At 32.6% G+C, this 13,606-nt stretch overlaps 1 protein-coding gene across 9 annotated transcripts in view; it reads left to right on the top strand.

Annotated features, from left to right (window-relative positions):
* The window catches only part of LRBA (LPS responsive beige-like anchor protein), a 754,452-nt gene that overhangs the window by 579,690 nt on the left and 161,156 nt on the right, over positions 1-13,606 (top strand). The window contains exon 46 of one of the 9 annotated variants that reach the window (XM_031943308.1): positions 10,126-10,392. The exons of the other annotated variants lie outside the window; for them this stretch is intronic. Coding sequence (XP_031799168.1) covers positions 10,126-10,152 — 27 coding nt within the window. The 3' untranslated portion in view covers positions 10,153-10,392. Of the gene's footprint in view, positions 1-10,125; positions 10,393-13,606 lie in introns of those variants that run through there. 9 annotated transcript variants of the gene reach the window in all.

Below are 13,606 nucleotides of genomic sequence, written 5' to 3'. Positions count from 1 at the left end.
TCCATTCAGTATTTTCATTGAGATATTTCTCTTTTCATTGTTTTGATTTTTTTTTTTGATATCTCATGAAATCAGTAGCCTTTCCTTGTCCAATTTTAATGTATAAAAAATTATTTTCTTCAGTTAGCTTTTGTACCTCCTTTTCCGTTTTGCCAATTGTATTTTTTAAGCTTTTCTTTTCTTTGGTAAGGTTTTATATGTCTTTTTTTCATGTGGCCAATTTTTTTTTTAAGGCGTTCTCTTCAGTATATTTTTGTGCCTTTTTTTTTTTTAACCATTTGTCCTATTCTGTTTTTTTAAGCTATTAATTTCTTCAGAGTTTTTTTGTGCTTCCTTTATCAAGCTGTTGCATCTTTTTTTCCATGAATTTCTTGTATCACTAACATTTCTTTTCCCAATTTTACCTCTCTCATTTGATTTTTATAATCCTTTTTGAACTCTTCCAGGAATTCTTTTTGAGTCTGAGACCAACTCCTTTTATCTTTGAGTCTTTGAATATGATAGTTTTGACTTTGCTATATCCTGTCACAATATCTTTCTTTGATCAGATTCTTGTTTTGTTGTTTGCTTAATTTTCTAGTATATTTCTTGACTTTTAACTTTATATTAAAATTGGACCATGTTCTTGGAGTGGAGGGGATATTGTCTCAAGCTTCAGGTACTTTGTGCAACTATTTGCACACCTAGATCTGAGGGTCTATTAAGTTTTCATTTCTTCCAAAGTGATATGATCTAAGGAGAAGTGTGTTTAATGTTTTTCAGCCTGTACTTTGGTCTGTGAGGTACCACAAGTACCCCTCCTTGGAACTGTGACCTGCTCCTCCACTGCCACAAGCTTTGTAATAGTAGGGCTCCTTTTCATCCTGGGACTGTGATCCCAGAGCAGGACCTAAATTCATAATAGCATCCCACACCCATTATCAGCAAAGAGACTCTTGTAATCTTCTGACCAGAAGTCCTGTCTCTTACCATCTATAAGCTAAGAGCTCTGGAAAATACAGCTTCAATTGGCCCCAAGGCCTGCGCTGGACTATATTCTACTATTATCCTGGTATAATACATGTTTTCTGCTGACCTTCTAAATTATCTTTGGCTGGTAAACTGTTTTACTCCATATTTTTGTGAGTTCTGCCCTTCCAGAATTCATTTTGAAGTGTTATCTTAAAGTTGTTTGGAGATGAATTTCAGAGAGCCCAGAGGTCTCTAGCTTTTTTCTGCCATCTGTTTTGCCTTTCCACTTTGTGAGTAATGGTATAAGGAGTAAAGAAATATATTTACAATGTAATGAGAAACTTAGAAGCAGTATATTTTTTTATTAATTTGTTCTAAAATTTAAAAGTACTTAGTTTTAAAGTGATCCTTTATTTAAATCTTATATTATAATTTTTATAAGCTTCAGATCACAATGTGTTAAAATTGTACTTAAAATGTGTATTTAGAAAATAGTGCAAGGATACCAAATTTCTTAAAGCAAACCAGAATGAAAATGGTAGCATTGGAAAATGAAGGAAAGAAATAACTATGAAAGATGTTTTAAAATGACAAATCATCAAAGAATATAAATTAGTAGTTTTCAGAGGAAGAAATCCAAGCTATAAATAGTCATTAAAAATATTGCTGTTAAATCATTGATAATCCAAGAAAAGCAAATTAAAACAATTTTGATGTTCCATCTCTTACCCATTACATTGGGAATAATTGGTTGACAAAAATAAGAAAATTACGAATGCTGCAGGAGGTATGAGGAAAGCAGGTGTATTAATTGATAGTTGGAAGAAATGTGAACTGGTTTAGCCATTGTGGAAAACAATTTAGAACTATGGCCAAAAAACTATTAATATGTACGTGCCCTTTGACTCAGCACTACCTTATTCAGGTCTATATACTTCAAAGAGATGAAATAAAGAAGAAAAGGACTTACATGATTCAAAAAAAAAAAAAAAACACAAAAAAAGTGGGGTGGGGAAGTGAGGACACTAGCCATTGTGGGTAGCAGGAAAGGCTTCCTTTAGAAGAGTTTTAATTGGATTGAGTTTTGAAGAAGGTAGAGGTTTTGTGATGCACAGGTCAGAAAAGTGTTGCACAGGAGACTTCCTTATAAAACATGGAATTTGGGTGATGTCATGTGTGAAAATTAGCAAGGGTAGCTGTTAAGCTATAAAATATGGGAATAGGAGTAATACATCATATAGCTAGAAATGTAGGTTGAGACTAGGTTATGAAGGACTATATTACTCCCAATGTTGCAGAGAGAAATGTAGAATTTTGGTGACGAAATAGTGTAGGAAAACTAAAGAGCCCAACTTGGTTGCTACTGCCAACTTCACTTCCATTTATACTGTTACCTTCTCCTAAAGAAGATTCTCCCTTTTTTCTCCACATCATTCTCCATTTTTTTGTTTTGAAACTGTAGGAAAAAAAAATATTGTTCCTTTGTTAATATTGTGGTCTTTCTTCTCATTTCACAGATAAAATTGTTTTTCATTGTCATTTTTTCCACTTCTCTTCTTGTCCATTTCGTGATTGTAGCCATCATTTCTATATAGATGATTTTCAAATCTGCATCTTTTAGCTACATTCTCTTTTCTGAGCTCTATGCTTGCTGGTTATCTTTACCTGGATACCCTTCTTGAAGTTTACATTTGAAGTATTCATAACTTCTTAACATATTATTCCCTCCCAAACCACCTTCTCTTAACTTCCCCTCTTCTTTTAATATTCAATTATCATTCATTCATCTCAGTCATCAAAAGTTGGAATCTTGGAACTCTTTTCTTCTTTTGCCTCCTCATCTCCAGTCTCTTGCTGCACCCTCTCAGTTTTATTTCTCCTGATGTTTTTTTCCCCATCTCCCTGGTTCATTCTACACATTAACTATGTGAACATTTTCCTCATAGCACAGCTGTGATCATGTAATTTTCCTGTTTGAAAATCCTTGGGGACTTGTCATTGCCTATAGAAAAAATAATCTGGGTGTTGTAGTGTGAGATGAACTCTGTTTTAGTTTTGTTTCTATTATTCTTATTTGTTATTTGAATACTTTTTTCATTAGTAGGAACTTATAAAGCATTCACTTCTACCTCTCCACCCGTTTACTGTAACTCATAATCACTATTTCATCTTGTTTAGTTGACTGTTTTTCAAAAATTGTACATTATGGGAGAGTCATCTGTCGGGTTTACAACATTGGAACTTACTTTTTAAAAATGTTAGAATAATCCTTATTGTTTTTAAATATCATAGTCATTGCTCAACATACCCTCCCAACTTCCACCCATTGTACTCATAAAGAAAAACAATTAAGCAATAATACCAGTCTAATTTATCAAGATTTCCTTGCCTTTTCTTCTTCATATCTCCATGTCATATTGTTTCCTACTTACCCCACAATGTTCTGTTATGCCACAGTTCTCTTTTATTATCCTGACTCAGTTTCCCTAATTATCCTGACTTAGTCCTGCCTCAGTTTCCCTGCTTCTCAGTTCTGCAAAACCTCCCCTCTCTCTTTATCAGAATACTTGATAGAGCATCAGAATGCCTCTCCCCATCCCAAACTATTAGAATATCAGATACTGTCTTATCAAGATGTCTGCCCATGTCTGGAGTGCCTCCCCCTGATTATGTCATCTCATCTCTGGAAGCTTACCTTACCATGTCAGAGTCCCTTGCCATTCTGCTCTCAGTACCCTGACTCTGCCCCTGCCTCAGTCTACCCTCTGCATTTGAGCCACGTGTATATATGTCATTGAGAACTCTGATTGTTTGCTGGATTCTTGGAGACAATAGTCTTGTTAAGCCCTGGAACGAAACCATGGATCCATTTGATTCCAGTATATCTCTCCATTTAATAAATTATTAAATACTCTCTAATCTCTATCTTGCTCAGTTTCTCCAGCATTATAGTTCTTTCTACCTGGAATATAGTTTCCTTTCTATGTTATACTTCTCTCTTCTATCATCTGCATCCTTCCCCAGTTTCTTCTTGTTAGAATCCTGCCCAAGTCAAATGTAACCTTCCTTCATGTAATTATTCCTGACTTTCTCAACCTGTATAATCTTTTTCTAATCTGTACTTTCATATAAATATTTATATTGGCTTATATGTTTTCCCACAATGTGTCATATTTTGACCTGTACTAGAATTATTTGTTTACATGTTATTAGATTGTAAATTCCATGAGAGATAGTTATTAATTTTTTGGATCCCCAGAATACTTTGGACTTATCATTAAATGTGTTTGAAATATATCTATGTTTTTATACTTGGAAAAGGATAGAATGGTTCCTATTTGTAATATTATCTGTGCACACATCTCACCTGGAATGCATGCTTCAGATAAAAGTTAGACTAAGTGATCAGCAAAGGGCATTTTTTATGAAAATAAATGCAATTAAATCCAAGGAGTTACATGTAATGCATTTTTTTTTTACTAAATCAATAATTATTTTAAAAATGTAAGATAAATTAACTTGATTTAGAAAGGTAGCCATCCCTTGGGAGCTGTGTGGACATATATATTTTAAAATAGTAAAAAAAAAAAAAAAAAAAGTCATAAAAATAAATGTATTTATATTGTGAGGTTTGTGAAGCTTGAATTGGCCTTAACATCTGAGAAATGCCAAGCATTTAAAGTCTTAAGATGAACACAATTTCTTTTTTTGTTTCTTTGTTTTATAGCAGCATGAGCTTGATCATATTTTATATAATTCATCAAATGTCATGGCATCATTTCCAACCAGATCCATTTTTAAGGAAGAACTTAACTTTTGGTAGTAGAACACAAATACTGAGAATGTATTTTTGGACCCTTTGTAAAAAAACAAAAACAAAAAAGACAGTTTCTTTACTTTCCTCCTTAATGGTAATTATGTAAAATTAAAGGAGACAAATTTAAAAATGAAGTGAAATTGATTTTCCCTCTTTCCTCCTAACTTAGTTCAATCCTAAATTCAAACTCTTTCATTTCTTTAGCAGTTCAAAGGACTCTATCATAACTGGTTTTCTTTGTTTCTGTATTTCATTTTTATATCTATAATGCTGGTTGACTTGTTAATTAGCCATTGCCCCCTTTAGAGTTTTCTTTCTTCATTTATCAATTAAGTTAAGTGTTATTCCATCTACTAGTATTTCTTTTTGAATTGAAATCTGGTACTCTTGTGCCTTTCCCTAAAGTTAAAGAGTCTTTGATAAAAATAATTTGAAAGAGTGGTTCCCTGTCCCTCCTTATATTATACAGATCCTTATTCTATCCTAAACCTTAGCCAAAAAATAACTTTTCAGTGTACTTGGGAAATGGTCACAAATCATAATGAATTATATGAGTGAAATTTTGGGTAGGAAACTATATTTATACATGTCAATTATGATTTGTTACTTGGTTTTGTTTATAAGTTCTGTTGGAAAATGAGAAGAATGTAGGTGAGATTCCTTTTGTAAAGTAAAATTGGATTATTAGGGTTTTTGTCGTTAGATATTGAGAAGAGGAGAAAATACACATGGCAGTGGTTTGTGTTTCTGGTCACTGGTAAAAGAGATAAAAGACATGATGTAATCTAAATCTTTCTGTTTATAGGACACTTACTTTACTGATCAATTTGCTTTGCTTATATTTTGGAAGTATTTTTACTTTTAAAGAAATTTTATAGGCTATGTTTTGCGAAGAGTTGTTTTTGAAAATTTTTAGGTCTTAGAAGTTAACATAGACATAATTTGATGACTAGTGACCTTTAAAATGTAGGTAAGATTGATATGTAGTTATAGACTAATTAATGCTTTGCTTGTGATTCATGATTTTCCTCTTATTATTTTTCATTGTACATCTTAAATAGCATTGTCAAAAAAAAAAAAAAAAACTTCCACTAAGAGGGGGAACTAAAATTGAAGGGTTTTTTTGGAGGGGGGCACACTTTTCCAAATGTAGAGTTCATTTAAAATGCTAAATAATTCCATATTAGGTAAAAATCAATATACTGTATGTCTACTTCCCCTTCTCCCCCCCCCTTTTTTTTTTTTCAAAGAAAATTCAGCTTACATGTTAGCTAAAAGCTTTGGCACTTACAATCTATGATACTGAATTATTTATTATACATCAAATATTATTCTTCTAAAAACTTGGTTTTGTTGTGTCTTATCTAATTTAGTTTAGTAACATGGTACCATTTTCTTAGTGGTGAGCAATCATGAGTTCATATGTTTGCCTCTTCATATGAGTATAAACCCTATATGAAATGAGCTTTTAAAGTACTTCACTTGATAAACCTTTTTTGAGAACTTATTTTTTGAGCTATCATGATTTTATGTCTTGGCAAGAACAAATCTCAATGTTAGCTTTAGCCATAATGTAAAGCTTTCTTTTTTCTGTTTTGGCTTACATAGTTATTTTTGCATTGACAGATGAGCTATTTTCAAGTTGTTGCCCAGATTTAAAGTGAGAGTTTTAGTAGAATGGCCAGAATCAGGGGCTCTTAGAAGAATCCCACAAGCTAGCAGCAGAAGCAGTTTGTGTCAGTGGGAATCACACTTTAATAAAGAAAGCTAAAGCATATGTGTGGTCACAACCAATCCTTGTCATTACGCCATGAAAGCCTTGGGATTTGTGATCAAAGCATTGGGCTAATCCTGTATTATGGGATAACCTTAGATTGAACCTTTCAGATTTTTATTTCAGAAGATGATCCACCACATTCCTAGACCATGTTACCTGCCTCAAAGTCCTGACTACCTAGTTAAACAATACAGTTAAAACTATTTTCATCAATGGAGAAGAAAGTACGAATTATAAATGTCTGGCTGTTTGTCTGACAGTATTATTTACTTATCAGTTCAGCTTTTTAAAAATGCTGAACATGTGCTTTTTTTATCCCCAGCTGAGTCTTCTCTTCTGATGAATATAAAACATAATTCAGTTTGTAAAATGCTTTATAAGTATTGGAAAGACATGAACTTTGACTTGGTTAACCAAATTTTCTGTGTCAAAATAGATGGTCTTTGAGCTGCTGTTCTAAACAGGATCGTTGCTATTTCTTACAAAGTAGCTCTAATGTTATAATTGTGTTCCATTATATAATACAAATGATATTTAGAGTAATTTTAGAACTTCATTGTCAACATTTCAGTGCTATATATGTATAACTTAAAAATATAACTGTAAGTCTTTCTGAGTATATAGATATGTGTACAAACATTTTTTCTGGGTCTCTAATTTACTTGTAATCTATTATAATTATTATCCATCAGTATATTGACCAGATGATAAGATAGTTTTACCACATAGTAACATGATTGAAATGGATCCTTCATGTAAAATTTGATTTTTCTCAATTACATTTGGAATTATATTAGCCTCTTACTAATTATGAAGTATATGTGAGTTTTTAACATGTTCATTGGATATATACTTTCTCCTACAGTCGTATGCATTTAGAATGTATATCTGTAGGCTTTTTGCAAATTCATGTTAATATCCTTCTTCAGCATTAATTGCTTTAAAGCATTTTCTCTTTTTGAGAATTCAATGTTGTTGTTTATTTTAATTGAACTGTAAAAGGGAATTTTTCTTCCACTTGGGTAATTTTTTTTAAATAAAAAAGATATAGTTATATTTAATACATATAAGTAACTGCTTGCTTCTAAGTATACATATTTGTATATTCACCTACAGTATATATAAAATGTTAAATATAGAAAAATGTCATCTATTTCAATTTTTTTTATTCTAAAAAAAAATGGATACACAATATCCAGTGACAGAATATAGCCATCAGCTGTGCTGTAAGCCTCATCCTCCTACCACTATTCTCCTGAATTTATTTAGCTCTAAATCTAGCTTAGATGCAGCTCTTTCGCCTTCATGCCAAAATGCACTCTCCCTAAATTAGATAGTGGGGTGAACAAATTGATTTATTGCATGGTTGTCTCATGGGCTTGCTGTGTTTTTCTTTTATTTTGCTTCTACTATCTCCACATTTGTTTCTCTTCCCTGTGTCTAAAGAAAGCAGTTTCAAAAATTCACACAAAAGTATGGTAATGATCACTGAAAAGGTTATCATATGTTAAGCTTAGCAGAATGAAAAAGTTCATTGAAGTGAAGAGAAAATATCTTGGTGTTCTCTAATGAAAAAACTGTCTCATCATCAGAATATTCTTGGTATATTTAGTAATGTGGATTTTAGACAATTACTATCAGGACAAATTAGGAATCATTATTGAAAAATATTGTGTAAAAACATAACTAATTGGTAAAATCATAGAATTTAAGAGTTAGGGACAGTGTTGTTAAAAAGGGGAGAATATAGTTTACCTTTTAAAATTAAATTTTGTGGCATGAGATGATAGTATTAACTGCCTTACCTCCATAAATGGCACAGCTTTGTGATGAATTACAGTGGGATAAAGATTGAAAGTGTTCCAGACAGGGAAAAATGAGATAGAATTGAGACTTAGCTTTGGAAATCATTCAATCATTTCAATTTTCTTATATTAGCTTTAGAAATATCTGGGTTAGTTTGCAATTGCTTAAGATTTTGGATAAAGGTAAGAAGTTGAAAATCTACAAGAAGATTTTTGAAGATTTCAGGAGTTATGACAAAAAAAGAAAATGCTTAGTTTAAGGAATCCAATCTAAATAAGTAGCTAGCTCTGCAGAGGTGGTAGTTACATCAATATAAAATAGTTCTAGGAAGGATCATAATATGAAGAAATATTTTTTCAAAGAAGATAGGTAAATGAATGTCTATTTAAAAAAGGAAGAAAAAAAAAAAAAAAAAAAGAAGCTTTACAAAATAATAGTAGTCCAAAAATAAGCCATTGTCAGAAAGGAATTCTCATCCTTTGGTAGTATATATATTCCCATATGTTAGAATGCCATTTAACATCTTACTCTTCCAAGTATTTAGTGTTACTATGATTAGAAGTGGTTTTTTTTTTAACTAATCACTACTCTGATTAAGCCCAGCCAAATTACCCAAAAATATGTTAATTTGTTTTTTTTTATTTGTTGCAAATAAAAATATATTCCTTCTCAAATACTGTACCAGATAATATTCCTAATGTTAGTTGGAGGCAGCTAGGTGGCTCATTGAAAAAGAGTACTAGGCCTGGAGTCAGGAAGACCTGAGTTCAAATGCAGCCTCAGAAATTTACAACTCTGTGACCTTGAGCGAGTCACTTAATCTCTGTTTGCCTTAATTCATTGCCTTAATGAATTTGGTAATTCATTGGAGAAGGAAATGAAAAACTGCTCTAATATCTCTGCCAAGATAACCTCACAGATGGTATTAGTATGCTGCGATCCATGGGATCCCAAAGAGTCAAGACTGAATGATTAAAGTACAACTCTAGTTTTTGTCTCCAGCAACACACACACACACACACACACACACACACTGTTCTCTGTATTGTAAGTATCTAATTATATGTTGATATGACACATCAAATAGCAAGAGTCATTAGACATTAAATTATGTGATACGGAATCTAAATATGGTGTTAATTCATAAAAGAAAGAACTGGGAGAGCTGAGAGAAGTATGTCGAGGTTTGGGGATTTGATCTGGACCTTGAAGTATTGTTAGAATTTGGACCAGTGAGTTAACTTCAGGAGAACTTAGAGGGGGAATATATAACTAAAGAAGACTAGATGTGAAAAAAAAAAAAGATCTGTAGGTTGGAAACTCAAATATTAATCAATAGTATAACCAGAAAAGCAGCCACAAAAAGACATAGTCACTTGGTCTTTAAGCATTTATTAAGTACTTAAAATGTGCCAGATTCCTTTCAGAGGTTAAGGATACAAATGGAAGCAGAAATACAGTCCGTGCCCTCAGGAGCTTACCTTCTCATGGGGGAAGACAGCACATAAGAAAGGAGCTGAAATGGGAGGCAGAATTTGTGACTAGGAACAGAATTTACAAAACCTAACTTTAATTTTAATAAAACAAAAACCTTCTCAACAGAAACATTTAAAAGTAGAATGGGTGGTCTTCTTAGAAGGAAATGGACCTAATCTTTGAGGTCTTTAGGCAAAAGTTGGATTTGATGTAGTTGGAAAAGTTGTAAACGGAATTTCTTGATCAGGTTTAAAACCTTAAGATTCCTTCTAATTTTCAAATTCTTCTGTTCTTTAAGGAGAAAAGGGAGCATTCCGAGAAGTGAACCAAAAATGAAGGAATATACGGAAACAGAAATAAATATGTTGAATTCATGAGGCAATGAGAACAGTGTCTTAAATACAATAGAAGAAACCTCTTGGAAAGTGATAATAAATGAATGAATACAAATGAAATTAGTAGAATAAAAAATTGCAAACACCTACTATTTGCACATCTCATAGAGTCATGGACTAGGCACTGAGAACATAAAACAAAATAAATTATAGACTCTGCCCACAAGAAATTCAGATTCTACTACATCATGGGATACATACCTTTATATATATGTGTTTGTGTGTGTGTGTGTGTGTGTGTGTGTGTGTATGTGTGTGTGCGCATGTGTGTGTCAAAATGTATTGAGTGCAAAGGAGAGATCCAGAAAAAAAGTGATAAAGAGGAAATCAAAGAAGATTTCAAAAAGAAAATGGCATACACATGAATCGAGAAAAAAGTGAAGGTTTTCAACAGGCATAAACTAAATAGATTTATAGTGAATAATCAACCAGATTTTATTAAATACCTACTATGTTTAGAGCACTATGTTAGGAGCTGTTCATTTTATATATATATATATATATATATATATATATATATATATATATATATATACATACATACATATATGTATAAAACTCTGCCTTTACTCTTAGTTGATTCATATGACAGTAGAACAGGCACGTTATATAGATGTAAAGACAGAGAAGGACAAAACAACAAAGGACTACTTAGATTCAGGATTCAGGAAAGTAGGGCGGCTACAGGTCAGGGAGGGCTTCCCAAAGAAAGTAAAAGCTTAAAATGATGGGGACAAGACAAGTAAAGCGAATGATGCTTAGTTGGATAGTAGTATTTATATGGGGTAGTAATAACACATGAGGTTAGGATGGTCCAAAAAGCCCATGTGGAAGACCTCAAATGCTACTTGTGGTCAACTGTCGATCACTTGGATTTGATCCTGTGAGCAATTAGAAATTACAACTTTTTTTCTCAGGAATTAGATAAGAACTGAGGTGTTGGGGTTGTGATGCAGATATACAGAGATACCAGATCCCAAAGCTACACTGGCTTGACCCCTTCACAGTAGTCTGTCTCCTGCTCTCAGCTTTTTCCTAGGGATTCTTAAGCTTTCTTTTCTTTTCTTTCTTTCTTTTTTTTATTATAGCTTTTTATTTAGAAGTTGTATGCATGGGTAATTTTATAACATTGACAATTACCAAACCTTTTGTTCCAATTTTTTCCCTCCTTCCCCCCACCTCCTCCCTCAGATGGCAGGTTGACCAATACATGTTAAATATGTTAAAATATAAATTAAATACAAAATAAATATACATGTCCAAACAGTTATTTTGCTGTACAAAAAAGAATCGGACTCTGAAATAGTGTACTATTAGCCTGTGAAGGAAACCAAAAATGCAGGTGGACAAAAATAGAGGAATTGGGCATTCTATGTAGTGGTTCATAGTCATCTTCCAGAGTTCTTTCGCTGGGTGTAGCTGGTTCAGTTCATTACTGCTCCTTTGGAACTGATGTGGTTCATCTCATTGTTGAATGGCCAGGTCCATCAGAATTGATCATCATATAGTATTTTGTTGAAGTATATAATGATCTCCTAGTCCTGTTAAGCTTTCTTTAAGGCTCAGGTGATACCTCCTCCAAAAAGTCTTATCTTGATCTTCTCAGTAAATTGACTTTTTATGTATTTAGTATTTATCTTGCACTTATCCTTTTTTTTCACCCTTCTAATTATATAAGTAATTTAAGGGCAGGCATGTTTCATATTTGTCATTATATCCCAACCCCTTACATATGACTTTTAATAAATACTTGTTGAATGAATTCCTTACTTTCACACCATAAGGAAGTTGAGGGACATTAGTGGAGCAGGTAAAGGAGAAAGAGCCAAATCTGGAGGAGGGAAATCAGATGCAAGAAATTGGGAATCTGAGAGGGAAACTGGATTGGTGAGGGAGAATTTCTGAAATAAGAGAGGTGGCTTCCTGGGAAACCACTCATGAGTCTGAAAGACTGAAATTAAAGTAAAAGGTTTAGCCAAATGAGAAAGCAAGATGGTCTAATGGATAAAGCTCTGAGCCTGGAGCCTGAGTCAGTTTTGGCCCCAGATATTTACTTACCTGTGTGACTATGGGAAAATCACTTAACCTCTGACTGCCTCTGTTTCCTTAAGTATAAAATGGGAATAATTATAGCACCTACCTCCCAGGATTGTTGGGAGCATCAAATGAATTATATTTGTAAAGCACTTGGGACAGTGCCTACTAAGACATAGTAGGTACAACTGCTTGTTTGCTTTCTTCCTTTCTCCCCTTCTTTCTTCCTCTCTCTCTTTGTCCTTTCTTCTGTCCCCCTCTTCTTCTCTTCCTTCCTTCCTTCCTTAAAGTTTAAAAAAAAATATTAACATGCCAAAGGATACAGCCAGATTGTAATACTTGCCCGTCTGTGGATGTTATTTGATTTATAGGCTTTTAAGGCTTGCTTAGATTACACAATCAGCAGCATCTTAACTGCAACTTCCCAATGAAGTGTTAACCTACTATTTTTGTTAAATTTTTAGTATTCTTTAAGTGAATCATCAGGTCTTTTGCAAAAAGACTTTGGCTTATACTAATTCCCTCAGGGTTTTTTTTCTTATTTATAGAGTTAGCATATCTAGAAATATAACCGAAAATAAAAGTGACAATGGACATCTTTGCTTTACCCCTAATCTTATTGGAAAGCCCTCTAACATTCCTCCATTAAGAGTACTACTAGTTTTTGATTTTAGATAAAACTATTTAGCACATTGTGAAACTGCCCTTTTATTTCTATGCTTTCTAATGTTCTTAACATATAAGTATATTGTATTTTATCAAGAGCTTTTTCTGCATCTATTAGTATATTCATGTTTTTTAATTATTTTTTCTTAATGTGGTCTATGATGTTTACATTTTTTCCTCCTATTGTACCTACAAATAACTTGGTTATAGTATATAATTATTTCAGTATGTTTTTATTGTCTCTTTGAGTAAATTTTATTCAGTATCTTTGCATTGGCATGCATTATAGATAGTAGTCTATGGTTTTCTTTTTGATTTATTTCTTCCTAGTTAAACTATGAGAACCATATTTGTCATAGAAGAAATTTATAGGATCCCTTCTTTGCTAGCCATGCAATATTAGACTTAGTTGTTCTTTCAATGTTTGATAAAACTCAATTGTAAATTTTTATGTTCCTGAGGAAATTTTCCTTGAGACTTGCTTTATGGCAAGTTTCTTTTCCCTGAAACTGGATTACTTATGGTCTCTTTACTGTTCTGTCAGCTTTAATAATTTATATTTTTGTTAACATCCATCACATTTAGATTATCAATTTTGTTGGTTTATAATTTGGTCGATATTTTCTCCCAATTTACTTTTTTTTAAATTGACAATTTGGATTTATTTTCTCTTTTTTTTAAAAT

Source organism: Sarcophilus harrisii, chromosome 6, assembly GCF_902635505.1.
Source record: "Sarcophilus harrisii chromosome 6, mSarHar1.11, whole genome shotgun sequence".
Taxonomy (NCBI): domain Eukaryota; kingdom Metazoa; phylum Chordata; class Mammalia; order Dasyuromorphia; family Dasyuridae; genus Sarcophilus; species Sarcophilus harrisii.
Note: the sequence above shows the minus strand (reverse complement) of the source record. Positions and strands in the feature narration are given on the sequence as shown.